The sequence below is a fragment of the Laetiporus sulphureus genome (genome assembly GCF_001632365.1).
Source record: "Laetiporus sulphureus 93-53 unplaced genomic scaffold LAESUscaffold_13, whole genome shotgun sequence".
In the NCBI taxonomy this organism is placed as follows: Eukaryota; Fungi; Basidiomycota; class Agaricomycetes; order Polyporales; family Laetiporaceae; genus Laetiporus; species Laetiporus sulphureus.
The window spans coordinates 203,030-229,091 of record NW_024468522.1 but is presented as its reverse complement, the minus strand read 5'-3'; the positions used below and the strand labels follow the sequence as shown (position 1 = coordinate 229,091).

Sequence of the window (26,062 nt, the reverse complement as noted above, 5' to 3'; positions counted from 1 at the left end):
ACCGGGCACGGTGCTCCCTCCAACGCCGCAAAAAGCGAGCACCCAAACTCCGTCCAACGTCGAAGAGTTGATCTGGTCCTTGCAGGCGCAGCTTGCGCTGCAGTCGGAGATGTGTGTGCAGTTCGAGGTCGACCTCGGCGCGCGTGACGAGCTGGTGGGCGTGATGCGCACAAAGCTGGGCGAGACCGAGCGCGAGTGCGACAAGCGGAAGGCTGCGATCGGGCGGTATCGCCAGCGTGTGCAGGAGCTCGAGCGGTGGGTGCGCAGCTTGCAGGAGGAGGTGGAGCGGAGTAGGGAGGAGAGTCTGGAGCGGATTGTGGTGGACGAGGCGAACGGAGAGGCGATGACGGCACTGCAGAAGAAGGTCGAGGATTTGGAGAATGAGAAGGCGGAGATAACAAGGAGGGAGCAGGATGCGCGAGAGCGGGCGGAATCGAGGGAGAGTGAGCTGCTCAATATAAAAGAGGAGTTGGACAAGAGAGGTCAGGAACCAACTCCCGCGTTTGATACCGCAGGGCATGGAGAGCGAGAGAAGCTCCAGGGGGACAAAGGTTCTCTTCGGCATGAGCTCTCCCGAAAGGAAGCGGACCTGCAGATGCTGAAGGCCGAACTGGAGGCGCAGTGGAAACATACGGAAATCGCGGGTGAGAAGATCCAGCAGCTGACACGAGAACGCGACGAGCTGCGTGCGGAGGTGGATGCCCTGAACCAGCGGATAGCCGACATGGAGGTTGACTGGAGCCAGAATGAGAACAGGAAGGGCACGTTGGAAGGTGAGATGCAGCAGGTTCAGGCTGTGAAGGAGGAGGCGGAGCGACAGCGCAACGAGGTACGCTAGTGCTGGCGTTGACTTTGTGAAAAGAAGTCTGACATCACCGAGTCAGCTTGAGAATCAGCTTCGTGCAGAGCAGGAGCACTCGGAGAACCTTACGCAGACCTTGCAAGAGACGGAGGACCGTGTCAGTGCTCTTGAGCAGGAGAGACAGCCTCTCGTGGGCAAGGTCAAACGACTTGAAGTGGAGGTTAAGCAGCGTGAAGCCGACCGCCGGAAACTTCAGGAGCGTATCGCAACTCGGGAGCGGGATGTTGAGCGAGCAAAGGAAGAAGTAGCCCGGATGAAGCGAGATCATGTCGACATCGTAAATGGCAATAGCAAGACCCTGCAGGATGTCGTCGGCCGAGAGGTCGAGTCTCGCGCTGCCATGGAGGCCCTCGTACGCGAGAAGTCTGACATGGAGGCTCAGCTGCGCTCGATGGAGGACAAGATCGTTGCGTTGGAAGGCGAGATGGACCGGACGAAGCGCCAGCTGTATGCGCTCCAGAAGGGGAGTGCGGACAAGGAGGTCAGGCTAGCCAACCTCCAGAAACAGCATGCTCAAGACAAGGAGGACCTGCGTGGTCTAAACATTGCTCTGGACTCCAAGCAGCAGGAGTTGGAACTGGTACGTGCTTGTCGCGCTGGGTGTGAAAGCACAGTTTGTACTAATGTTTTCGCGTAGCTCAAGAGGCGCAAGAACGCACGGCTATCGGGCACTGCATCTACGGCAACAACGACCAAGGCTCCTCGTCCGCACAGAGAGTCATCCATCTTTGGTACGCCCAGTGTGGCGCTCAGCTCTCGAGCATCGTCTGTCCTCTCAGACGTGGAAAGCACCGTAAAGCAGCGTAAGGTCGTCAACGTATCCGTTCCCAGCATAGCCAAGCCAGCTCTCACTCGCGGTGCGCGTCCCAAGAGCACTTCTAGCACACGTACACTGGAGACTACCATGACTTTGAATCCTGCCCGCCCTCCGTCCGTCACGGACGACTCCCGCAAGCCCATTTCCTCTCGTATGTCCTCCCCTACCACACGCACGCCACCCGTTTTCGTGCCGCCGGCAACTGCAAGGCCAGTCTCGAGTAATCAGCGACGACCGTCGTTATCGTCTATGCTGGAGACGCCACGTATACGGTTGCCAGCGGCCCCTCGTTATCCACCATCAACTAGCGAGTCTGACGATAGAGAGAAGGAGAACACAGCTCCTGGTTTCATAGCGAGGCGGCGGAGCGCGCTGCTTGCTTGAGAGGTATGGTGAGATATACTGAAGTGTTGTTAGTTTCATTTTGTTTTCGGTCGAGCTTCTTGCATCTGCATCTGTGAACCTTGACAAGGCTTTCGTGGACCGAATATCGCAGCATCTGTTCTCGGTTGTATTTTGGTGATCTACGTACTATAGTATATCTCCTAGTTGCCTTGCTTTCTGTATCGCTACTTCTTCCCGAGTTGCCTGTGTATACGTAGCACGTAGATTATTCGTGAAGGTCATGAAACCGATGCTCTCGGTGGACGTTGAACCACAGCCAAGACAGACGCGTATCTTTCTATTTCGCTAGTGTTGGTAGTACGTAGACTTTATCGTTTGAACCGCGGTGCGGTTCGATACCAACGTAATGGATACAGCTCACAACAAGATGAAGGCATAAATATGCGTTCAAATGAGCACATGGAGGAAACAAGACAAGTCCAGCGAGTCTTTCACGCAGACATTGATAATTTTCGATAACAAAAACAAAAGTCTCTCGTCGACCATCCCCGCCTACTTACGATGCGCTTTTCTACATCTCATCAGAAATGGAATTCCTCGAACTCCTCGAGGCGCTTCAGCCTGTAGAGGTGCCACACTCCGCCATCGTAGCCCCTACGCATGACATAGCCGGACGACAGCTGCACCTCGCGAAGGGCAGGACACCACCTGTTCCAGGGAATGACGAGGTTACGCAACTCCTCCTCGATAGAGTCGAACGAGGCGTCAAAAAGGAACGGAGGATGCGCTGGCTTGCGGATGTCATGCTGAGGGGTCGCGTAGATCTGGAGCTTGTGCATCTCGGGGAAGCGCGCGAGGAACTCTGGTCCCATTGTCACCATTGTCATCTGAAAACAAAGGATTAGACAATGAGAATGCACGGAACATGGTGAGCGTACCTCAGAGGGACCACCGTGCTCGTAGGTGATCTTCAGCCGCCGGAGCTTATGGAACAGGCTACAGATGGCATGCATGATCTCGTCATCCCACGTCGAGAACTCGACGGAGAGCATTTGCAAGTCCGGGAAGGCAGTCGCGATATTGGTCAATGCGGAAATACCATCCCTATGGTTGTGCAGCCCGTACTGCCCATGGGTGCACTGCAGCAGCTGCAGCGCAACGATGGGCCGATTCGGCAAGATCCCTGCGATCGACTCGACCGGCCCCGAATAGCATCGCAACAGCGGCAACGTCCCCGGACGCAAGTGCTGGTGATGCGGCGTCGGGTGGTACGTCGAGTACGTCGTGAGCGAGCGGGCGCGGGAGAGGAACGAGTACAGGTTCGAGTCTGGAAACGCCGACTCGCCGGCGATCGAGGGCAGCACGAGCCGCTTGCGTTGGATGTACAGCCGCTCGAGGTGTGGTGGGATCTCGTTCGCGTTCGTCTGTGCGCCCCAGCTGGGCACGCTGAAGACGTACTTGAACACGTCCGCGGTCGAGTCGACGCGGAGCGTGCGAAGGTTCTGCGCGAGCGAGAGCGTGAGGACGTGCATCATGTCCTCTTCGATGAGCAGCTCGCCGTGCGGATCTGGACCGCGCCGGCGGAGGTTGAGCAGCGCGAGTTCGGTGATCGGCAGCGTCTGGTGCGACAGCGTCTGTGCTGTGCTGCGGCACGGGACGACGCAGGAGTCGACGTGCAGAGCGCGCAGAAGCGGGAGCGCGTGGATGAGCTTAAAGTGCTCTGGCGTCAGGAGAAGGCCGTAGAATGTCAAGTTTTCGAGGTTCCCGAAGGACGTGATGCGCTGGAGCATTGCCCTGTGTAGGTTCGGAGAGGCGTAGGACTGCTGCTCAGGAAATTGCGAACGAAGGAAGTTCCGCTCGCGAGAACGCATGTGGATGGGAAGGCCGCCGAAGTCTACGACGAATCCCGAACAATGACCGGGTAGGAGAGACACACCAAGTTCAAGGGTCCGAGTGGCCAGGTGCATGCCCTCGTTCGCGTCCCACACAGGGAGGTTGTGTGCCATCTGTTCGGGAGTCCTCCAGATGACATGGCGATGTATAGAGCGAATGGCGAGGTCGTGGAAGCGCTTACAAGAGCGCATGACGCTGTACAGATCGGAGGGCAGGGAGAGCAGTTGAAATATCTCGATCCATATCTCTGCGGGAACTGCTTCAGAATTCATAGCTATATTAACTTCTTGGTAAACTGTGGATTTGCTGGACGTGCTCGGCGACCCTTGAACCAATTCCAAACTCTGGCCTGCAGCGACAGAATGAGGTCAATAATGAACCATATATTGAGACGGAAACTCACGTTGGGTCTTGATACTGCGCCCCGCACAAGATGCACTATCGGAAGTAACCATATGAGCTCGCTGCCTCAGCATCAAAGAGGGCGACTCTGTGTCGAGCGAAAGAGAGACTCGGCTGCGGGGCGGGACGAGCTTCGAGGAGCGCCAAGGCCCAAGGCCTGGTAGGTGCCAGTGGTCTTTTGGGAAACGTCCACGTGAGGTGATGCGTTCAGTGTCCAGGGTCCTGGTGCTCGATCTTCCGCGAACAACTCCGAGCAACACCGCAGACATGAAGCAATTTGCGCATGTGGCAAATGCTTAGCAAATGTCGACAGGTTTTTTGCCTTTGTGATCTCAATTTGCTATGGTTCCTTCCCACGTTCCATATTAAGTATTTGCATATAATATCTTAGAGGCAGAAATTTAAAATCATATATTTTGAGAAATGACACCATTTTCAAACTCACCAAATACATTTAGAATTTGAGCGCTGTTGAATGTAATTGTACATTTTTGAACTCCAAACCATCACATGTATAAAATATCCAGTAGCAGATGAAGGTGTAATTACGGTGAATGACTTTCATTCTAGTAATCTTGGCTAGAATGACTTCAGTAGGGAAGTAGAATGTAGGCATAATTACACCTTCATCTGCTACTGGATATTTTATACATGTCATAGTTTGAAATTCAAAAATGTATGATTACATTCAACAGCACTCAAATTCTAAATGTATTTGGTGAGTTTGAAAATGGTGTCATTTCTTAAATATATGATATTAAATTTCTGCCTCCAACATATTATATGCAAATACTTAATACGGAATGTGGGGAGGAACCGTAGCAAATTGAGATCACAAAGGCAAAAAACCTGTCGACATTTGCTAAGCATTTGCCACATGCGCAAATCGCTTCATGTCTGCGGTGCAAGTATGAACATAGTCCACAATGCACGGCCATGTACACCTTGTCAACCAAGCCTCTTTTATGTACGCCGTGAATGGCTCTATTATCTCAGTTCGCTATAGCTGCATGGTGCCTTTAGCGCACGTTCTAGTAAGCCCCTTAAGGCCTATAGTCAACTTTAGCTTATTCTCCGGCGGTGGCCCGGACGGTTGATCGACTTCACATCTCGCAGGGAAATCCCCCTTGCTTGCTGCATCATCCATTGTGGATTTTTTCTGAGGTATTTGTATACGATTGCATTAATGAAGCTGAGCGAGGGACGCCATTCCAACAGAGGTCCGACATCAACGTTGTCGCCTGATCTGCAAGTGGTCAATGAACAAGTTATACCAGCCGAGGGTGCCTATGATCAATGAAGACTTTCATTCTAGCAGTATCTCGGAGCTATGATAGAGCCGATGAACTCCATGAGCCTGTCAAGCAGAGCATTTGCATCCCGCAAACATCTGCCAAACCCGGTCTCCTGCATCTATGCATCAGAGAACATTCTTTCAAAATGTCTGTTGTTCCAGTGCACCATGCATCTTCAGAGGCTGACGACATGCATCTTTAGAGATAAGGCATAATCAGCCGCGACTGAGGAATACTTAGCCCCGGGTACCGTAGGGAATCGCAAAAAGAGCGCAGACCTAGAATCCAGTTCAGAAGACCGCGATGCCATAACATTTCTACGCACTAACAGTGATAGCTGCTACAGGAGTACACTTGCTAACCAAAGATGGCCCACTGGCTCTGGGGAGTTCTTGAACTGGAACGGCTGTCTAAATCTGAAACCGATTCAGGGAAATTCGTCTTGCGCTCGCGCCAGCCATAAATCCCTCACAGTCATGCCTCATTGGCTGCCACTTCGAGACGCCGAGTCAAAAGATAAAGCTGTCTACGATGCCCTCAGGTACGGGAATAGCGTAATTCGCGCATTTTGATTCTGATGTCTAGGTCAGAACGCCCCACCAGCGATCGCGCGCCCGCGAGGCCAGGAACTTAAAAGGGTCCGTTGTCGGGTGGTGTGCCGCCTTCAGCTCGCTCTTCCAGTACTTCCGAGATGAGTGCCAGAGACCATTCGAAGGCGAGGTCAGAAGCCCCCGACGACTATGATATCCAGATCCGGTCAGAAGCTCTTTTGCTTGTCTTTGTCTTCCTACCTCCGTCGTCGTCGGCGACCTTGTCACACTCTCCATGGGCGACCGTGTACCTGCCGACCTTCGACTTGTACAAGTCTCCAACGATCTGCGGTTTGATCGGTCTCTTCTCACTGGGGAGAGGTACGTGTTGCCCAAGCATCCAAATGAATGCCACTGATAAGTACTTTGTTAGTGACATGATCCCCGGCACGCTCGAAATGACCTCCGACAACGCGCTGGATACTCGCAACCTCGCGCTGACGTCCACGTTCGTCGTCTAGGGAAATCGCACCGGCGTCGTGTTCGCCATCGGCGATAAGTCCGTCATGGGCCGCATCGTTGCGATTTCGGGCGAGACCAAGTTCAAGAACGGTCGTCAGCGCGAGGTGTGGTTCTTCACCAAGATCGTTTCCACTTTGGCGCTGTCGCTGTTCTGCATTGCCATCATCGTGTGGGGTGCGTGGTTGAGGAGGAGCTACCCCAGCTACGAGACGGCTAGCGAGGCGATTGTCAACTCCATTGGGTGCTTGACTGCCTTCGTACCACAAGTATGTCTTCCACCTTCCGGTTGAGTTTTTCCTGGTATCAACATGTGTGATATAGGGGTTGCCTGTTTGCGTTGCACTGTCCTTGAAGATCGTTGCAAAACGCATGGCTAAGCGCAACGTCCTCGTCAAAAGTCTCGCGACCATCGAGACTCTGGGCTGCATGTCGGTACTTTGCTCGGACAAGACAGGTACCCTCACTATAGGCAAGATGGTGCGTACTTCTCGCCCTTCTTTCCTTCCCCTGCTCACGGGGTTCTTTCAGTCCGTGCAAAACGTCGCCTTCGTCGACGGCCAGTATGGGGTGGAGACGATCATGGAGAAGCATAGCTCTCCAGAGGACGACACCGCTCCCGCTGGTTTGAAGGCCCTGCACATGATTGCCCGCTTGTGCAACGGTGCGAAATCCGAGACGGCCTCTAGTGACTTGCCTGTCGAGGAGCGGCTAGTCAAAGGCGACGCCACCGACACTGCCGTTCTTCGCTTCGCGGAGACTCTTAAGATCCCCTCACTAGCTATCGACGCTCCCACACTGCTTGCTACACGCGATAAGACCTTCGAGATCCCATTCAACTCTCGCAACAAGTGGATGCTCGCGGTCGTTCGCGAGAATTGTCCTGCGGCTGTAGACGAACAGCGTCAGACGTGGATGCTCGTCAAAGGCGGTCCGGACGTGCTATTCCCTATATGCACGAGCGTCATGCATTCCGATGGATCTGTTGTGCATCTCGACTCCGCCATTCGTCGCAAACTGTTCGCGCTGCAGGAGGAATGGAGCAGCCAGGGACAGCGTGTGCTTGCTCTGTGCCGTCGTTCGTTATTGGACGTGAAGCTCAACGTGGAGAAGATGTCCGCAAACGACGTCGAGGAGCTCATGTATGCCGAGCTGCAGCAGCTGACTCTGGTCGGACTCGTGGGGATCCGTGACCCGCCGCGTGCGGATGTGCCTGGAGCTGTTGCGACAATTCGAAGAGCCGGTGTTCGGGTCTTCATGGTAACTGGTGACTTCAAATTGACGGCGCTCGCCATTGCCAAGCAGGTTCGTACTAATTCATTTCATGAAGCGACTGACACCGACTTCTCGATCACAGGTTGGAATTGTCACGCAAGAGAAGTTGATGCCATGGAACAAGTGCGGTCGGCTGACATCGCTGCGCGGTTTGCCGGTCTTCCTGCTCCCTCCATCAAACCGAGCGAAGACGATCCTATTCGTGCGGTCGTCCTCACCGGCGATGATATCGAAAGGATGCACTCCGAAGACTGGGATGCTGTCATCGGCAGCTACACCGAGATGGTATTCGCGCGGACCACCCCTGAGCAGAAGCTCGGCATCGTGGAGGAGATCAAGGCACGGGGAGATAACACTGTAGCGGTCACAGGCGACGGTGTCAACGACGCTCCTGCGTTGAAGGCGAGCGATATCGGTGTCGCGATGGGCAGCGGCAGTGATGTCGCTAAGGAAGCTGGTACGTCCGTCGGGACATTGCTCAAAGGCTCCTTAGCTGATGGTCGGACTAGCGGCCATGGTCTTGTTGAACAACGGTCTCTCATCGATCGTCGTGGCCATCGAGATGGGCCGTCTCGTCTTTGATAACCTGAAGAAGGTCATGATCTACTTGATGCCGGTGAGCGTCCCCGGGTCATTATTCCAGTATACTGTGCTTCATACTCATGCTGCATAGGCTGGCACGTACACCGAGTTCATCACCGTCTTCGCAAACGTTTTCCTCGGAATGCAACTTGCTCTGAGCTCGTATTTGCAAGTCTGCTTCTCGATCACAAACGACGTGGTGATGTCGATCTCATTGATGTATGAAAGCCCGAGGCTGGTCAGTAGTCCCTGCTGTAGTCCATAACGTCTTCCTGACCTGCGATAGATTTGATGCACCGCAAGCCGCGTAACGCCCGTACAGACCGTTTGACAGACTGGAGGTTCTTCTTCCAGATCTACCTCGTGAGTCTGATTATTGTGCTCTTTACTACAGCTAAGGATCCGTCAGTTCATCGGCTTGATGATGTGGCCGTGCGCTATGAGTATGTGGTTCCTATACATGGATCGACAGGGCCTCAGCTTCTATGATGTGATTCTGGTCTACGATAAATGGACCGACGGATACAAGGGTTACACCATCGCGGAACTCACACATTTCGTTTCTGTAGGCCAATGCATTTAGTGAGTGGGCTGCGCCATGTGATGTGGGAACCGATGCTGATAAATGCCCGGTCCGCAGCTACGTGACGATGGTATTCATGCAATACGGTGGTTTACTTTCGGTTCGGAATCGCCGCGTTTCCCTCCTGCAGTCCAACCCTATTTGGGGCCCTCGACGAAATCTTGTCGTTCCATTGGGGATGATCGGCACAGCGCTTATTGCAGTCGTCAATCTCTATGGTCCTGGCCTCGAAGATGTCTTCGACACAACGCCGATCTCAGGAATGTTATGGGGAATCCCATGCGCTTTCGCTCTCGGGATTCTGATCATGGAGGAACTCAGAAAACTAATCGTTCGTACATATCCGAAGGTGAGCTATCGTTCTCCGTGAGATCTTTTTGGATACAAGCTAACATTTTGGCAGTCTGTAATCGCCAAGATGGCGTGGTGATTTGGATATTCTCCCGAATAGAGATTTCTTGTATCACATTGGCCATATGGTCGACGTAATGATGTAGAGATATTGCGCCGTTTCTAAAGCATGTCATGACTTTGGCCCTGGCGTGACAAGTACGTGAGAGAGTTCAGCTTTATGTGGATGCGGATGGATCGACGTTGGCATACATGCAAGCTGTGGCGGAGTGGCTTACGAGCGGACGGCAAAGTCCTCCGCGCGATCACGTGAGACTTCGAAGCGCTTCAACGCATCAACAGATCAAAAATGCCGCTCTTCGCGAAACATGGTGTACTTGATGCTGCGCGGGCGTCGACATCCGGATTTTCACAAGGCCACTTGTGTTTTTCTGTGTAAGATGCACGGTACCGCATTGTGAAGTCGCCGATTCCATATGTACGTGGCGATATATTTCGACGGCTTACTAGCAAAAGTATGTCTAATTACGTCAGCATTCTTGGAAAATGGAGGGTGTAGATTTTCTAGGGGCAGCCACTGACATGGGTAATCCAATGCTCGTGAGATGTATGTTATGAGCGGCAGTTATTTGGTGTAGTACTCTACCATGGCTGGCGTTTCCTTGACTCAAGGTATGCTAAATCTGAACCTGGAGTCCTATCATTTCTAACTAGCTCGTATATCTCATAGTGTGGGAGCCGATACTTGTCGCAGAACACAGACGGTGACCGGACAATTCCAGGAATCTGGAAGACGTGGTTACTCTGGTTTGCACACATGTTCTCGTTTGCGGCTCGCCCAATTCCCGATCACGCAAGGCTGTGAACACGGCGCGGAACTGGCAATGGCATAGAGGAAGGACAGAAGCCGGCAGTAAGTACAACTCCGTGTCTTGAAACTCAATAGACTGCCCGGCTCTTGCGTGCTAACAATAGCAACATTTACTTTTATCTCGTAGCTCCAGTATCTTTCGCACCACATGTATAGGCTTCGATGGTGAAAAAGCGATCCTTGGAGCCCTTGATGATGCTAGGCTGTGCTAAAAATAGGCATCCACCGGGTGATCGGGAAGCTGGACATCGATGCAGAACGGGCGTAGGAGGATCGGAATACCGTCAGTCCAACGTTCAGCAATGATTTCTCAGCTTTATCGGTCCCGCGCTTTCATCGATGGTTGCAACATCAATCACGGAACATCGCTTGGACCGGAACTCTTCCATCACTCAGTAGCGGAAATCGCGCAAGACAACAGGGAAAAATTCTCCTGAGCATGTGATCTCCCCCAACGCACGCCCCCAATTGAAGATGAGACCGTTCGGAGTCGAACTGTACGGTCATTTAAGAAATGGTAACTCATTAAGCATAACGAGCATCTGAGCCCGTGGCAGAGGGGAAGCTTGATCGCTCAGGAAATAAACCTGATCGCTTTGCTTCCGTTCGATTGACATCAGCGCCTTTCAAGTTGCGGCGATATGCCATTGGAAGACGGGATACCTGTTCCCGGATCTCCCAGACGAGCCCATTCTCATGGCCTTCTCGAATTCTGGCAGAATGCGCTCAATTTGTTTTATATCGTGTCATTTCGCGGTGCTATCTGGACAGCATCCAGGGCCGGTCTTCATCATTTTAAACCCTCGCACCCCCCTCACTTTCGAGCCCACTGATCCTCAGTATGCCTACGAAAATGAGCCCCGCTGCGACGACTGGAAACCCAGGCGATTATGGCATACAGATTCGGTGAGTACTCCTCTGAATGTACTGGCCGCTATCCTGAGCTCTCGTGTAGGTACCGGACACTCTCAATACATGTCAACGCAACCCGGGATGAGAAACAACACCCTCCAGCGAAGTCAAAGGGAGCTGCCGACCCTGAAACAACGATCCGCCAGATAAACGTTCATATGCTTCCCGTAGACGAAATCTACAGTCGATATTCGACCTCACCGACTGTGGGCCTCGATAGTGCCGCCGTACAGCGTAGAGCGGTGCAGGGTGGCAAGAACGTGATATCCCCTCCGAAATCACAGTACTGGAAGAAAATCCTCAACTATATCTTCGGCGGCTTCAACTTCTTAATGTGGATCGCCTTCATTGTGACGATTGTGTGTGCCCTCTCCTGCAACCCATGATTCTTCGCTGAGGTTACGTCGCTTTCCAGATTTCCTATCAGCCTCTCGGTGGCGCACATCCCTCGGCATTCAACTTGGGGGTTGCTATACTTTTGGTACGGCATCGTGCCGATGCTTGTGTCCCTTGTTGCTGATTTGAATGGCAGTTATTGGTAATCATCATCTCCGCGACATTCTATGCACTAGTAGACTGGCATGCCTCACGTATAATGAGCTCTATCACGACTCTCATTGCGGAGAATGCGAGCGTCATACGCGACGGCCAGCATCAGACGATATCGGCAAAGGATTTAGTAGTCGGGGATATTGTCACATTGTCGATGGGCGATCGTGTACCCGCAGACATTCGACTCGTGCAGGCGTCGAGTGACCTACACTTCGACCGCTCTCTTCTGACTGGGGAGAGGTGCGTCTGTCGACAGTCTCGTGAATGTAGCTAATACAACGTTCCTAGTGAGCTGATCCCCGGCGCGCTAGAGATGACCTCCGACAACGCTCTGGAGACGCGCAATCTGGCGCTGACGTCAACTTTCGTTGTGCAAGGCAACTGTCTAGGTGTCGTCTTCGCAATAGGTGACAAGTCGATCATGGGCCGCATCGTGGCCATGTCGAGCGAAACGAAGTTCAAGCTGACCACCATTCAACGTGAAGTGTGGCACTTCACCAAGATTATATCCTGCATCGCCATTACCATGTTCAGCATAGCATTAATTGTTTGGGGGGCTTGGCTACGGTCTAGTTATCCAGGTTATGAAACCGCAAGCGTAGCTATTATCGACTCCATAGGCTGTCTGACCGCATTCGTGCCTCAGGTATGTCTTCACCATTTTCTCAGCAGATCAGTGTTGCCTTACTGATACATCACTCAGGGACTCCCGGTGGGTGTCGCTCTGTCTTTGACAATTGTCGCGAAGCGTATGGCAAAGCGCAACGTGCTCGTCAAAAATCTTGCGACAATCGAAACGCTTGGGTGTATGTCCGTCTTATGCTCAGACAAGACCGGTACTCTCACGATGGGGAAAATGGTTCGTTTTTACTTTCGGCTGATACGTCGCAGCCTGCTAAATTGATCTGTGCAGTCTGTGCAAAACGTCGCATTCGTCCAGGACCAGTTTCGTGTGGAGGACATCAAGGAGAAATACAGCGGTCGGGACAGTACCAATGCTCCTGCTGGTCTGAAGGCTCTGCACATGGTCGGTCGCCTATGCAACGGAGCAAAATTCGAGACGTCTTCCGATGATCTGCCCATTGATGAGCGCCCCGTCAAGGGCGACGCCACCGATACTGCCGTTCTCCGCTTCACCGAAGCTCTCACGATTCCCTCACTTGCCGTGGATACCCCCTCCCTGCTTGCTTCCTACGAAAAGATCTTCGAGATTCCGTTCAACTCTCGCAACAAGTGGATGCTCACTGTCGTCCGCGAGAATCGCCCAATCGGCGCTGGCGAAGACTGGCAGCCGGAGACGTGGATGCTCGTCAAGGGTGGTCCTGATGTTCTCTTCCCGACCTGCACGAGCGTCATGCGTGCGGATGGATCCGTCGACCACCTCGACTCCGCTATTCGTAGCCAGTTGTTCGGACTGCAGGAGGAGTGGAGCAGCCAAGGACAGCGTGTACTTGCTCTATGCCGTCGGTCGCTCGCGGACGTCAAGCTCGACATGCAGAAGATGTCGGCTAATGACGTCGAGGAACTCATGTACTCGGAGTTGCAACAGCTGACTCTGGTCGGGCTTGTTGGAATTCGCGACCCGCCGCGTGCAGACGTCCCTGGAGCTGTCGAGACGATCCGCAGAGCCGGCGTTCGGATCTTCATGGTTACTGGCGACTTCAAGTTGACGGCGCTCGCAATTGCGAAGCAGGTGAGTGCTCATGTCTGTTCCAATCACCACAATATTGAATAAAAATTAGGTCGGAATCGTCACCCAAGAGAAAGCTGATGAAGTTGAACACTTGCGCTCACCCAAGTCAGAAAAGGGTTATGCTGGCCTCCCACCGTCAGAGATTAAGCCCGGTGAAGACGACCCCATCCGCGCGCTTGTGCTCACGGGAGAAGACGTAGAGACGATGGACAGCAATGATTGGGACGAGGCGGTCGGCAATTATACGGAGATTGTCTTTGCACGCACTACCCCCGAACAGAAACTGCGGATCGTTGAAGAGGTCAAGGCACGGGGAGATAACACCGTCGCTGTGACTGGGGACGGAGTTAACGATGCTCCTGCTCTGAGGGCAAGCGATATCGGAGTGGCGATGGGCAGCGGAAGTGATGTGGCCAAGGAAGCTGGTGCGCACAATGATTAATCAATGTCCTGCATTGTGCTTACACCGATCCTCAGCGTCGATGATCCTTCTGAACAATGACCTGTCTTCGATAGTGGTCGCTATTGAGATGGGAAGATTGGTCTTCGACAACCTCAAGAAAGTCATGTTGTACCTGATGCCCGTACGTCCCGCTTCTCACTGCTCTACAATAATCCTCAAACACTGTTGTATAGGCGGGGTCTTACGCAGAATTCGTGCCCGTCTTCGCCAATGTGTTCCTTGGGATGCAACTCGCGCTAAGCTCGTACTTGCAAGTCTGCTATTGCGTCTTCAACGATATCACGATGTCGATATCACTGATGTACGAAAAACCCGAAGCTGGTGGGCACCCATTTCATTACTCGCTCATGTCGTCATGCTGATCGGCTGCAAGACCTGATGCTGCGCAAGCCTCGGAATGCTCGCACCGATAGATTGGCAGACTGGAGATTCTTCGTACAGATTTATTTGGTACGTCTGGTCGCGATCCATCATCCGTGTCTGTCGCTTAATGCTGTTGCTGGGCAGTTCATCGGTGCAATGCTCTGGCCTTGTTGTATGAGCATGTGGTTCCTGTACATGGACAAGCAAGGCCTCGGATTCTACGACGTCATGCTCGTTTACAACAAATGGACAGAGGGTCACAAGGGTTACACCCAAGACCAGCTCAACCACTTTGTATCGGTAGGCCAATGCATATAGTGCGTTCAGTCGACCCGTCATTGTGCATACGCTTATATGATTACCCTCAGCTACGTTACCATGGTTTTCGGACAGTACGGAAGCTTACTCGCCATCCGCAACCGTCGTGTATCCATATTGCAGTCAAATCCATTCTGGGGCCCGCGTCGCAACTTTATCATACCGTTAGGTATGATAGGCACCGCTCTCGTCGCCGTAGTCAACCTGTATGGGCATGGCCTTCGAAAGGTCTTCGGGACCGCTGCCATCCCCGGCATGTACTGGGGAATTCCATTCGGGTTTGCTTGTGGAATCCTCATAATGGATGAGCTTAGGAAATTGATTGTGCGCACGTACCCAAAGGTGAGCATCGTGCTTGTTCCGAAACACCGCATGCTGAGTCCCTTGCAGTCTTTTGTAGCAAAGATGGCGTGGTGATAGATCATCATATATGAGTATTTCGATATGTGCACCGTCTCGGAGTCATTATAATGTACAGTAAGGCCGAATCATTGTCGCGTTAGATTCACATTTGGTGCCCACATCGCGCGAAAGGTAGCCAATGACTTCGTTATGTATTTTATGAGTGTCAATCATTTAGCTTGTGCATGGAATATTGCACGCCTGCTTCCGTTCTGACCAGCTTGCCTGTGATCAGTATGAAGTTCAACTTCGTTATTACCTTTCGGAGAACATTCAAACCGTGCTCTTTCCGACGTCGACCATTTACCCCAGCAATGCTCCTCGGCGGATCTTGCGCGCGTGTGCTTTAGTTTGGCAGCAGGCTTCACTGCATACTAACGGTACACAACTTGCATTTCAATGCAGGCAATGAGCTCTAAGTATTAGACTCGTACTAAACCAGTCCTGTAAGCGCGCGTTATAAGCTGCCGTTTCTGGAGAGGCGGGGTTTGAAAGGCTGCTTGCGGACACTCTGGTGGACGTCGAGCTAAAATGACTGGTACGGTCAAGTCTGGTGCTTTAGAGATGGCCTGCGGCCCGTCGGAGGTTGTGGAACGGATGCACTCGGAAGCGAATGCCTTACCAATCAAATGCGAAGCTTGGTCGCTGACTCCGTATGTTGTCTATGCATTTTAGCTTTGCAGTAGAGCAGCCGTAGCGCGAAATGCATTGACTCTATCCAGAGTGCCACCTCACTTATTGCAGCAAGCTCTATTAAAAGAAAGCTTGGATTCCTATCTTTGAAGCCGCACGTATTTCGTCTATCTTTCCCACTGCATCTATAGCTTCCGGGTTGTGCAGCCAAGGATTGTGCAGCCAAGTCTAAGTTCAAGAGATATATCGGGAACAGCTTTGATGCAATTGAACCGTGCGGCGACATCGTGAGTGCCGAAAAGAGTGCTCGGAATTGCATTGTGCTAGCTGGGAAGGTCTACTGATCATGGTTCGCATTAGTAAGTCCTCAACATTGATCTTGTCGGAACTAGGCCGCATCTCGAACATAGAGAGATTAAACCATCACGTAGAGGCGCGCGCTTCGAAGCCTTGGCTAGCGTGTAAAATTATGCGGGGAGTATACATCGAACAAGACTCTTGTGGAAAGATCGAGCGTCATCGAGGCCTCAGCAGATGAACAGCATCTTGAGGCTATAATGTCAGTACAATGCACTGGCAAGATATCTATGCAGGATGATCTACGCTTCCTAGATCAGGCGCAATCTTCTTTCTGTGTATTTCTCCCCTCGAGATCCGACTTTACGTCGTAGAAATTGGCGCTCTGTATCGTCGAGAAAGAAACGATGCTGAAGTGCCCGACCATAAATTGCGATGAACTCGAGCTCCTGATGACATTGAGAGATGAGGAGACGAGTTGATGGGCAACCCGGCGTGAGAGAGCTAAGGCTGAAATGTTGAACATTAAAAGTGAAACTCCGCGACGACGCAGCCGCACGCTAATCCACGCGCTCGAGGCTGGAATTCGCATGAGCCGCGCCAGCGGTGCGCAACGACAAGATTACCTCACATAAGACTTTCAATCCTTCGTTTACATTAATCATGTTCGCACAAAGTATGAACTGAAAGTTGAGCTCGTAGGATCCCGGCTCTCGGCGATCTGCGGCCCGATGTGGCGGTACGATTTTGATCGGTGGCGTCGACTCGGCAATGCTCGCCACTGTGCCGCTTCAGTTACGCATGTGCGTGTGATCGCTATAACAGACCGCCATCTGCTTGACCATATAGTTCTGGCCTCCGCGCCCACAGCGATCAATTGTCCGCGTCAGCGCTCAACACACGATACACATGTCCTCGCCCGAAGAGGATGAGTCTCACGACGTCGCGAGTGCCTCCCAGCATGTGAAGAAGAGGCGTACGGCACACCGAGCTTGCGACATCTGTAGGCACAGAAAGAGTGTGTATGAAATTATTTAGTCGAGTTGACGGGTGCTGACGAGCTCGGGCAGTTCGATGTAAGGCTCGTGGTTGCCACACATTCTCCTAGAGCTAACGGCTCCGCAAATCGGCGCAGGTGACGGAGAACGGATGCCGAACAGCAGGTGTACGAATTGCATTACGTACGGTTACGAGTGTACGTATGTTGAAGCCGCGCAGGTACGTATCTACCATTATATTGCACGTCTCGCCCAGTAGTCATTAGTGTCTAGAAACGAAATTCCAGTAAAAGGTATGTTGAGCCGAGATGGTGCCATTAATGCACGTTTCACAGGCATATTAGATATATAGAGAGTCTGGAGGCTCGTCTGGAGCACATGGAGAAGCTTTTGGTCAAGGTGGAATGACCCTCTCACGTAACGTCGCGGATTGCTGATTCCCATCTAGCTACGTTCAGACGCAGACTTGCCCAAGGAACCCGACAAACATTTGGATAACGCCTCATTCTTTACTGAGCGTAACGCTGAAACTGGTAGGCCCACCGTTGCGCGACGAGAGCAAGTTGTCCCCCGCACTGCCGCTTCTCTCTCTCCCGATGTAAGGCCTTCGGATCCGGACGTGTTGGAGCCCAGCGACGATGAGGTCATGGCTCAGCACACTCTTATGCAAAGTTTTAGAAAAATGTCCATAGAACCGAACGTACCTACATTTTTGGGGAAATCAAGCGGCATAATGTTCGTACAGAACGCTATGGATATGAAACAGCAATTCTCCGGGATTGGATACGACGAATCGCCAGAGGGCGCTCAGATGCGTCCGGAGATTCTTAATGGCAGTCATCAGCCGAAATTCAATGGCCGGCATCCTGTATGTATCCTTTTAGTGCTGCTGCGGAGCATGAGATTGATCGCCCTCAGTGGATGTCAGCCCAGATGGAAGAACGGCTGGAACCACACAAACCGGGAAGCTTTCCAGACGAAGACCTCCTGTGGAAGCTCGTCAACCTTTATTTTGATCATATCAATGTTTACATGCCACTCCTCCATCGGCCTACTTTCGATGCCAACATCAGAGACAATTTGCATCTCCGTGACGAAGGATTCGGCTCCATCGTCCTGCTTGTTTGCGCTAATGGGGCCAGGTTTTCCGACGACCCGCGTGTAGTTCTACTCGACGAAGAGAGTGGCGAGAAGATTCCTTCTTCACGAGGATGGGAGTGGTTCAGACAAGTGCATATGATACGAAAGTCACTCCTGTCTCCTCCACAGCTGCACGACATCCAAATCTACTGTGTCAGTGACTGATGCCGATCATTCACGTCTGCGGTGTTGACATAAAGATTTACAGCTCTCGGCCTTCTTCTTGCAAGGATCCTCTACGCCGCATACGGCCCGAACCATTATTGGGGTCTGTCTCCTCATGGCTCAAGATGTAGGTGCTCACCGCAAAAAAGTCTACAACACCAAGCCAACGGTAGAAGAGGAGCTGTGGAAACGTGCATTCTGGTACGCGTCGATCTCTGGCTCGATCGTCATCGCGTGGACGAGATGTGGCTAATTCAATGTGACGTTATATACAGGGTTCTAGTGCTGATGGACAGATCGATGAGTTCTGTTCTCGGACGGCCATGCATGATCCAAGATGATGAGTCAGCAAGCGTCAATAGATTCTGCTCCTTTACATGCTTAGCATCCTTCCTACAGTTTTGACCTCGATCTGCCTATTGAGTGCGACGACGAGTACTGGACAAACCCGGACCCCGATCTGGCATTCAAACAACCGCCGGGGAAGCCATCGGTCATGGCGTATTTCAACAGCCTTATCAAGCTGCACCGGATCCTCTTTTTTGCTCTGCGTACCATCGTAAGTGGGTCACAATCGTTGCATTTCCAGGGATTTACACCCATTTCGTTCCAACGGCCTACATTATGTGCGTGACAGTATTCCATAACAAAGTCCAAGGCGCTATTGGGCTTTGTTGGACAGCAATGGGAACAACATATCGTCGCGGAGATAGATTCGGCGCTCAACAAGTGGATCGACTCTGTTCCTGATCATCGTGCGTTTGCGATCTTTGACTGTACTACATAGCGTAGACCATTGACGCCTTGTGACAGTACGATGGGATCCGAAAAGAGAGAACATCACCTTTTTCAACCAGTCAGCCACCCTGTATGCGTCCTATTACATGTTGCAGGTGCTCGTACATCGGCCATTCATCCCGTCTCCGCGCAAGCCATCTCCGCTATCCTTCCCATCACTGGCTATCTGCACCAATGCGGCGCGCTCGTGCACACATGTCCTGGATGTCCAGTACAAACGTACCGGTACTCCACTTCATTTCAACATGGTATAGTGGTCTGCGGCTTTCCGGATCAGCCGGTTTTTACTCACCTTGAGATTCACAGATGGCGTACTTCATGTCTGGGATCGTGCTGCTGCACAATATCTGGGGTGGGAAACGATCGGGGTTGACGGTCGATGCCAACGAAGAGATGGCGGAAGTCCACAAGTGCATGAGGATGTTGAAGTGCATTGAGCCCCAGTGCCACATAGCTGGTCGGCTATGGTAGGAGCCTGTATCGCCTCATGCCCTCTTGCTTCCACTTATACGCATCGTTCATAGGGATATTGTGTACGAACTTGCGTTCGTTGGCGACCTGCCCCTGCCGAGCACGCCTGTAAGCCAGAAGCGCGGACGGGATGCGGACAGCCCAACACCCTCCACGTCGAATGTTCCGAGCTTCGGTACGCCCCCTGACACATCCAACCCGGATGCCGCGCCGCGCAACATCGCGGGATCGAAGCGCGCGTCGAGAGACACGTCCTCGATGTCCCCGTCGGCCTTTGTACAACCAGCGATGTCGCCGCAGGTTGCACCTAATCAGACTTATGGCGTGTCTGCCGGCGGGATTGGGCAAACGAGTGTGCAGGATTTCTCGCTACCTATACATAGCGATGAGCTTGGACGACTGCCGCTGCATCCTGGATTGGCGATGGACACTCAGGCCCAGCCACCAGTGGACCATTCGTGGTACGGCACCGACACCGCTGGTCCGTCCAGGATGGACTATCGTATGGCTTCTGCTCCGCAAGAAGGACCCTCGACAGTTCCTATGAGTGCAAACGGGATGAATGGCGAGCTCCACCCTGCAACGGCGCCGATGTTCACTATGCCGGAGCTGAATTCCTATGACCCGACCTTCACGACGATGGCCGCACCGTATGTGGCGGCTCATGCTCAGCAGTACCCGTTCCAGCCGGAGTCTGTCCAGCATCCGGGAGCGTCCTTACGTGGCGGAGCCCAGCAGCCCGGCCCAGAGTCGGGTTTTCCGGAGAACACGCTGGCGGTGTGGTCTGCGGCGCCGAGTGGATTCGAGTGAGTGTTTGCTTTTTTTTGTGTTGGCTGGTCTGTCTCATTATTTGTGTGGTTGGTCAGGTGGGATGATTGGGACTCGTACATCAGTAGTTTCGTTGGTGCCATGAACAATCCGATGGCGTCGTCGCGGCCTGTTGGAGGGTGATCTTGGTGGCGAGTGGACGTTCGCAAAGTGTCGAGGATTCGCTCAACGAAATCTAAGCACCATCACCCCCACCTTTGATATGTAGCTGAATGATCTCGTCCTGAGTTATGGACGTCGTGCCGTACACACTACTTAGACTTGGAACTTGAGCTTCGTATATTCATGAGTCGGGTTCATGTCCTGTAAAAGCCTTACTAATTATCCGCTGTATCTGTAGCCCGGGCTCGGATTGTACCCGATATGAGCCTGAGCAAAAGAGTGTGCGACCGTGCTCGACATGGCCGAGGTAGACCTTATAACAACAAGACACCTATATAGACTGCATGAGCAGACAGATACCATTCTGTGTCTTGAGCCGCACCAGTGTATATAAAATCCCGCCCAACAACTCAACACAAAGTCTGCTCGCTACCGTTGTCGCCGTTGAGTCAAAAACATGAAAACACTGTCTAGGCAAATAGTATAGAATACACGATCAGCGATGGTTGCATGATACTTGAGCTTGAGCAGTATATTGCGCGGTGTCCTTCCATTGGGCCATGTATGCAATATGGTTCCGGTGGAAAATAGGGGTTATTGGCAGCGAAGTCGAACTATATATTCCTGCAGCCGGGCCGCTGTGGCCCTGTGGCGGGAGGAAGCGCACAGGGGCCACAGCGGGAGGAAGCCTGAGGAAGCGCTCGAGTAAGCGTCGAAGAAGACGAGAACGACCTGCACCACGCCGCAGCGGGACTTGGGCTGCTCAATTTACTCCTTGCTTTTGTCTGCGACTTCGAGTACAACAATCTTGTTTGTATACGGTTTGCAACTGCTCTGGCTACCACATGAACATGCACTGTCGAGAGGCTGAAGGCAGAAGAAATCCGATTGACGAGACGAGTCACTGCATGAAACCCCAGATCACGAAACGTGAGAATATGGTAGCAATAAGGGCATTTTGCACGAGTTACGCTCAAAACACACAAATTTCACACAAACTGCAATGTGATGTGAATGATACAAAGACGAGCTGATTACAAGCAGATCATACACTCAATCCACGCATGTTTCGCAATGTGTAGAATCTGCATGTCTTGGGATCAGACTCTGCAAGGTTCCAATTACGAACCCAGATTTGGTCAACATCCATCTTCCTAAATTCAGCAAACATCTGAATAACAATCAATCCCGACGGCCTACACAATCCTGTTGTGCAACTATCCGTTGGTGAGGAGATAGGTATGGACCGTTTCTCTGCTACTGCTGGTTCTGGAAAATATCAGCGAGCCCACAACATTGTGTCAGATGGATTCGCAGCAGCTTACTTTTTTCACTACACTATTCGAGCCATTATAGAAACTCTGTTCGAAGTGCAAGTCTTGCCATTCAGGCACATCAAGTGAAAAATAGGTGTTTTCGGATACGTGAATGCCTATTTTGGGACCGTAGAGAGTCAAGGTCATGGAACATTGCATTTGCACATGTTGATATGGCTGAAGGATTCACCAACGTCGGATGAAATGTCAAGCCTGCTTTGAACTGAAGAATTCAGACAAAAAATGGTGGCCTTTATCAAAGCAAATTTCAAGGCACACGTGGATGGATTGTCATGCACCGAGAAGATACAGCAGTTTCCATCTGAAGCAGAGGTCTCATATTGTCAACCTCCAAATCCTGACGTAGACAATTATTGGGAGCAAGTGGCAGACTTAGAGAAGTGGGTGGTACGAACTAAACAGCTTCATACATGCACTCGAGGTTGTCTCCATACAGATCAATATGGTGCTCTGAAGTGTAAATGTCGTGCACCATGGCCACTATCAGAGGTCGACATCGTTGAGGAGAAGGGATGGTGGCAGCCAAAGCGAACCTATGGATACCTGAATGGATACGTGCCAGCGATCACTGTCAATTGCCGATGCAATAATGATGAAAAGTTACTCACCAATTCTGAAGAAACAAACAACATCACATTCTACGTGATGGGTTATGCCGCTAAAAAGCAGGGCCACTCGTACAATACATCTGCATTGTTAGCCAAGGGTCTCATATATCATTTTGATGATGAGACATACATCCATCAGATTCAAGAGTAGGCATGCATGTTACTGTTCCGTTCGGTGAACATTCTCAATCGTCAACAGGAGATACCAGCACCTATGGTTTTCTCCTACTTGATGGGATGGGGAGATGTGATCAAATCACATCACTACGTCTCAGTTTACTGGACGTCTTTTACAGGAGCACTGTTGAAGGCAGATCCTGAATTGCATCGCAACCGTAGGTAAGCAATAAACCCTTGACAGCCTCTGATGATGCACTCACCTATGTGGACATCCAGAGACCAACATGGTACTATCAGCGTCGGTGAACATTCCGAAGTGCAGAATAACTTGAATACAGAAATATTATCACCCGATGTCACTGAGGTGAGCTAACATGTATAGATGAAAGCTGCTCAAAGTTGTTAACGATGTTTCAGGATGGGACCCTGTTGATTGAGGTGAACTCACTTGGAACGCTTGTTGCATGAACACAAGTCATCGACTACCAATTGTGAGGAGTCGAACTCGAAACATACAATGTGATGAAGTTTTTTGCAGATACATATGAAACATCAAAAAGTCAGCGAACAGAACGTCAACGCGAAGCAGCAAACAATGTGTTCAATAGTAACAATGAAGAACCTGACCACACTTCGACATGCAGACAGCAGTACATCAGATATCTGCCTGGTCACCCAAAGACATCTGATATGGTCCGCATCATTAGAAGAAAAGGCCACAACACCATACCTGACTTTGTCAGTCAGTATTTTCCCCGACGAGATGATCCTGATGAGCACGAGTACTACTGTGCATCAATGCTGCTCCTGTTCAAGCCTTGGCATCAGGTTTGGGATCTGAAAGGAGAGTTGCTGACATGGCAGGAAGCACTCAGATACTTCAGCCAGCAAGCGTCTGATGTCACGCTCGCACAGATGTCAAATATCGAGCACTACCACAAGTGCAAGAATGCAGTGGAAGTTGAAAAACGAGACACCCATGAAATGAACGCATTGAATTCTATAGTGGCATCTGCAGCTTTAGAAGACAACGAGATTGAGGAGGGAGAGAATGGAGAACCACCTGAAGAGGCAGAAATTACTGAAGAAATGATTGAACAAGCTCGCAACTGTCAAGTGCAGCTCATCGACATCATGCATGGGCGCATCGCTGTCGAGATAGGAGAGACTGTCAGGTTATTTGCAACATTTCCGTCTATTCGGAGGCCAACAGCAAGACTGGCAACAGAAAATGATCTGGTACAATTGCACGAATGGAAGCAGGCCATGTCGCAACAAGTCGCATTTGCCCAACACAATGCATCACAAGCTGATGACAATGCACGGCATGGTCAGTTGGATACAGAAGGATCAGTACACCCACTTACAGCAACAGTGACATCATCTTCTGCAAATGTTCTCATACGGGAAGGGATCAGCGAGCAGGTGTTAACTCCAGCAGACACATCTATGTTGCTTCAAGATCAGAGGTGAGCATTTGAAATAATATCTTGGCATATGACAGAGATGCTCGCAGGCCGCCAACTGCATCAACTGTTGATGCTGATGCTCGGAGAAGGAGGGACGGAAAAATCAAAAGTTATACAAACAATCACTGAGCAGTTTAAAGCTGACAACGCAGATACAGAACTCATGAAGGCAGCATACACTGGCATTGTGGCATCTTTGATAGGGGGAAAAACAACGCATTCTGCCGCTGATATTTCGCTCAACGGAAGACCTCTATCTGAAGAGAGCAGATGAAAACTTACCGAAATGTGGTGGAACATCGACTACCTGATAATCGATGAATGCTCCATGATCTCACAGGCATTCCTAGCAAAGCTGTCGAGGCACCTCTCAATCGCAAAGACAGGAGAGGAAAACGAGGATCGACCTTTTGGAGGAATCAATGTAATACTGTGTGGAGACTTACATCAGTTTCCACCCGTGGCACAGAAGAGAAGCGCGACATTGTATTATGAAGCGGACATCACAGCAGGAGCCACAGTCGAAGACTGTTTGGGTCGACGCATATTCGAGGCATTTGAAATCGTAGTGCTGCTAAAAGAGCAAGTACATGTGACGGATATGGTATGGATGCAATTCCTTCACCATTTGAGACACAGACAAGTACGGACTGAAGACATCAAAATGCTCAAGGATCTTATCATCACCAGTCCCAGCTGCCCTCCCACAGATTTCGATTCATCCGAGTGGGGTGAAGTGGCTTTGTTGACGCCTCGCCATTGTGTTCGTATGCAATGGAATGATGCTGCAGTGAAAAAGCACTGCGAACGTACTGGGGTTCAGCTTCTCATCTCCCCGCAGAAGACTCTACCAACGGCAGACCTTTAACATCAAGGGAACGATTCGTGATGGCCAGCAAAAGATCTAAGCGCAAAGGATGCAACGAGAAGGCAGGTCTGCCTGACGAAGTCCAATTAGCTATCGGAATGAAGGTCATGGTTACTGTCAACGTACAGACAGAGCTTGACGTGATGAATGGTGCATGAGGGGAGATAGTCAACATCGTACTGCACCCCGACGAACCACCAATACCGAATTCTCCCATCATCAGATTGCAAAAACCTCCACTTTTCATTCTCATCAAGCTCACAAGGACGCGATTGACAGAGCTTGAAGGACTACCAGATGCCGTTATTCCAATTGAACCTATGGTGAAAAGCTTCTACGTTGATATGCCAATCCAAACACTGAATGGAAGAAAGATCCTGCACAAAAAAATAAATCGCCGACAGATGCCAATGACGCCGGCCTACGCATTCACAGACTACCGGTCTCAAGGACAGACAATCATGTACATTGTCGTGGACATCACAACGCCGCCTGGAGGAAGCATGTTCCTGTTCAACCTTTACGTCGCTCTCTCTCGCAGTTCAGGTCATCAAACAATACGGATCCTTCGGGATTTCGATGAAACGACATTCTTTCAACCTATTAATGAGATGCTAACAAAAGAGAATCAATGCTTGCAAGAGCAGAATACAAGAACCAAAACATGGTGGGAACAGATAAAAAATGGAGTTGCTCAGACACCGCAATGCCTGTCATCATAAATCATGGGCTAAGCGAAAGCGAGGTCGATGGCATCATCTTCAGAATAAAGTCGACCTCATCTTCTCCTTTCCAACGACATAGAATGCATTGGCATGCACGTGTCGCAGCATGAGCAGCCTCACCGTAGACAATCTCATGCTCGGGTTCATCTGGTGCAGCAGCGGACACGAATATATCGGTCAATATGCTGCAGCCTTGTCTATTATGCACATAGTTAGAAAACTACGTGCACTGGTCAACAATGTATCAGCCTTCTTATTCGGGTAAAAATCAATTACATCGCAGAATTGGTCGTTTGAGTGACACGAGAATGATCGACAACTAGGGAAGACTGACCGTACAGGTTTATTATGCATGATATCGAAGCTCGAGACTGCAGGGTTGTTATGAAGCGTTCCCTGTTAGAACGTTCAGAACCACGTGTGCTTTCTCACACGTACTAGTCCACAGCGTGGACAGAGACTCAGATACCAAATA

The 26,062-nt window shown here is 51.2% G+C and overlaps 9 protein-coding genes across 9 annotated transcripts; 8 read left to right on the top strand and 1 right to left on the bottom strand.

Annotated features, from left to right (window-relative positions):
* Positions 1-2,605: 2,605 nt before the first annotated feature.
* LAESUDRAFT_650157 (uncharacterized protein) lies at positions 2,606-4,189 on the bottom strand (the record flags this gene model as incomplete). Its single annotated transcript, XM_040904222.1, has 2 exons — positions 2,606-2,911; positions 2,963-4,189. The coding sequence occupies 2 exons, from the start codon at positions 4,187-4,189 to the stop codon at positions 2,606-2,608; spliced, it is 1,533 nt and encodes a 510-aa protein (XP_040765623.1).
* Positions 4,190-6,439: 2,250 nt separating this feature from the next.
* Positions 6,440-6,665, top strand: LAESUDRAFT_758020 (uncharacterized protein; the record flags this gene model as incomplete). Its single annotated transcript, XM_040912400.1, has 2 exons — positions 6,440-6,525; positions 6,578-6,665. 2 exons carry the CDS (start codon positions 6,440-6,442, stop codon positions 6,663-6,665), a joined length of 174 nt encoding a protein of 57 aa, XP_040765622.1.
* A 45-nt stretch (positions 6,666-6,710) lies between these two features.
* LAESUDRAFT_758019 (calcium ATPase) lies at positions 6,711-9,533 on the top strand (the record flags this gene model as incomplete). Its single annotated transcript, XM_040912399.1, has 10 exons — positions 6,711-6,932; positions 6,988-7,143; positions 7,195-8,395; positions 8,448-8,554; positions 8,612-8,692; positions 8,749-8,758; positions 8,807-8,883; positions 8,930-9,102; positions 9,161-9,452; positions 9,507-9,533. 10 exons carry the CDS (start codon positions 6,711-6,713, stop codon positions 9,531-9,533), a joined length of 2,346 nt encoding a protein of 781 aa, XP_040765621.1.
* Positions 9,534-11,166: 1,633 nt separating this feature from the next.
* On the top strand, positions 11,167-15,043 carry LAESUDRAFT_736149 (calcium ATPase transmembrane domain M-containing protein; the record flags this gene model as incomplete). Its single annotated transcript, XM_040910669.1, has 14 exons — positions 11,167-11,231; positions 11,281-11,596; positions 11,653-11,718; positions 11,770-12,029; positions 12,078-12,435; positions 12,493-12,648; positions 12,703-13,482; positions 13,532-13,907; positions 13,960-14,066; positions 14,119-14,266; positions 14,319-14,395; positions 14,453-14,625; positions 14,677-14,968; positions 15,017-15,043. The coding sequence occupies 14 exons, from the start codon at positions 11,167-11,169 to the stop codon at positions 15,041-15,043; spliced, it is 3,201 nt and encodes a 1,066-aa protein (XP_040765620.1).
* Positions 15,044-16,791: 1,748 nt separating this feature from the next.
* Positions 16,792-20,861, top strand: LAESUDRAFT_724338 (uncharacterized protein). Its single transcript, XM_040908590.1, has 15 exons — positions 16,792-16,976; positions 17,029-17,034; positions 17,094-17,176; positions 17,230-17,249; positions 17,301-17,355; positions 17,405-17,824; positions 17,875-18,249; positions 18,305-18,462; positions 18,537-18,605; positions 18,661-18,820; positions 18,899-19,016; positions 19,075-19,307; positions 19,366-19,526; positions 19,584-20,336; positions 20,397-20,861. The coding sequence occupies exons 1-15, from the start codon at positions 16,868-16,870 to the stop codon at positions 20,479-20,481; spliced, it is 2,805 nt and encodes a 934-aa protein (XP_040765619.1). The 5' UTR covers positions 16,792-16,867; the 3' UTR covers positions 20,482-20,861.
* Positions 20,862-21,635: 774 nt separating this feature from the next.
* LAESUDRAFT_650173 (uncharacterized protein) lies at positions 21,636-21,863 on the top strand (the record flags this gene model as incomplete). Its single annotated transcript, XM_040904223.1, has 1 exon — positions 21,636-21,863. A coding segment is annotated over one exon (228 nt), but the record flags the coding sequence as incomplete, so codon positions are not given.
* Positions 21,864-22,562: 699 nt separating this feature from the next.
* LAESUDRAFT_650065 (uncharacterized protein) lies at positions 22,563-22,748 on the top strand (the record flags this gene model as incomplete). The annotated part of the gene is made up of 1 exon (XM_040904216.1): positions 22,563-22,748. The coding sequence occupies one exon, from the start codon at positions 22,563-22,565 to the stop codon at positions 22,746-22,748; it is 186 nt and encodes a 61-aa protein (XP_040765617.1).
* A 467-nt stretch (positions 22,749-23,215) lies between these two features.
* On the top strand, positions 23,216-23,479 carry LAESUDRAFT_650399 (uncharacterized protein; the record flags this gene model as incomplete). The annotated part of the gene is made up of 1 exon (XM_040904246.1): positions 23,216-23,479. A coding segment is annotated over one exon (264 nt), but the record flags the coding sequence as incomplete, so codon positions are not given.
* A 1,793-nt stretch (positions 23,480-25,272) lies between these two features.
* On the top strand, positions 25,273-25,584 carry LAESUDRAFT_650294 (uncharacterized protein; the record flags this gene model as incomplete). Its single annotated transcript, XM_040904231.1, has 1 exon — positions 25,273-25,584. One exon carries the CDS (start codon positions 25,273-25,275, stop codon positions 25,582-25,584), a length of 312 nt encoding a protein of 103 aa, XP_040765615.1.
* Positions 25,585-26,062: the final 478 nt, after the last annotated feature.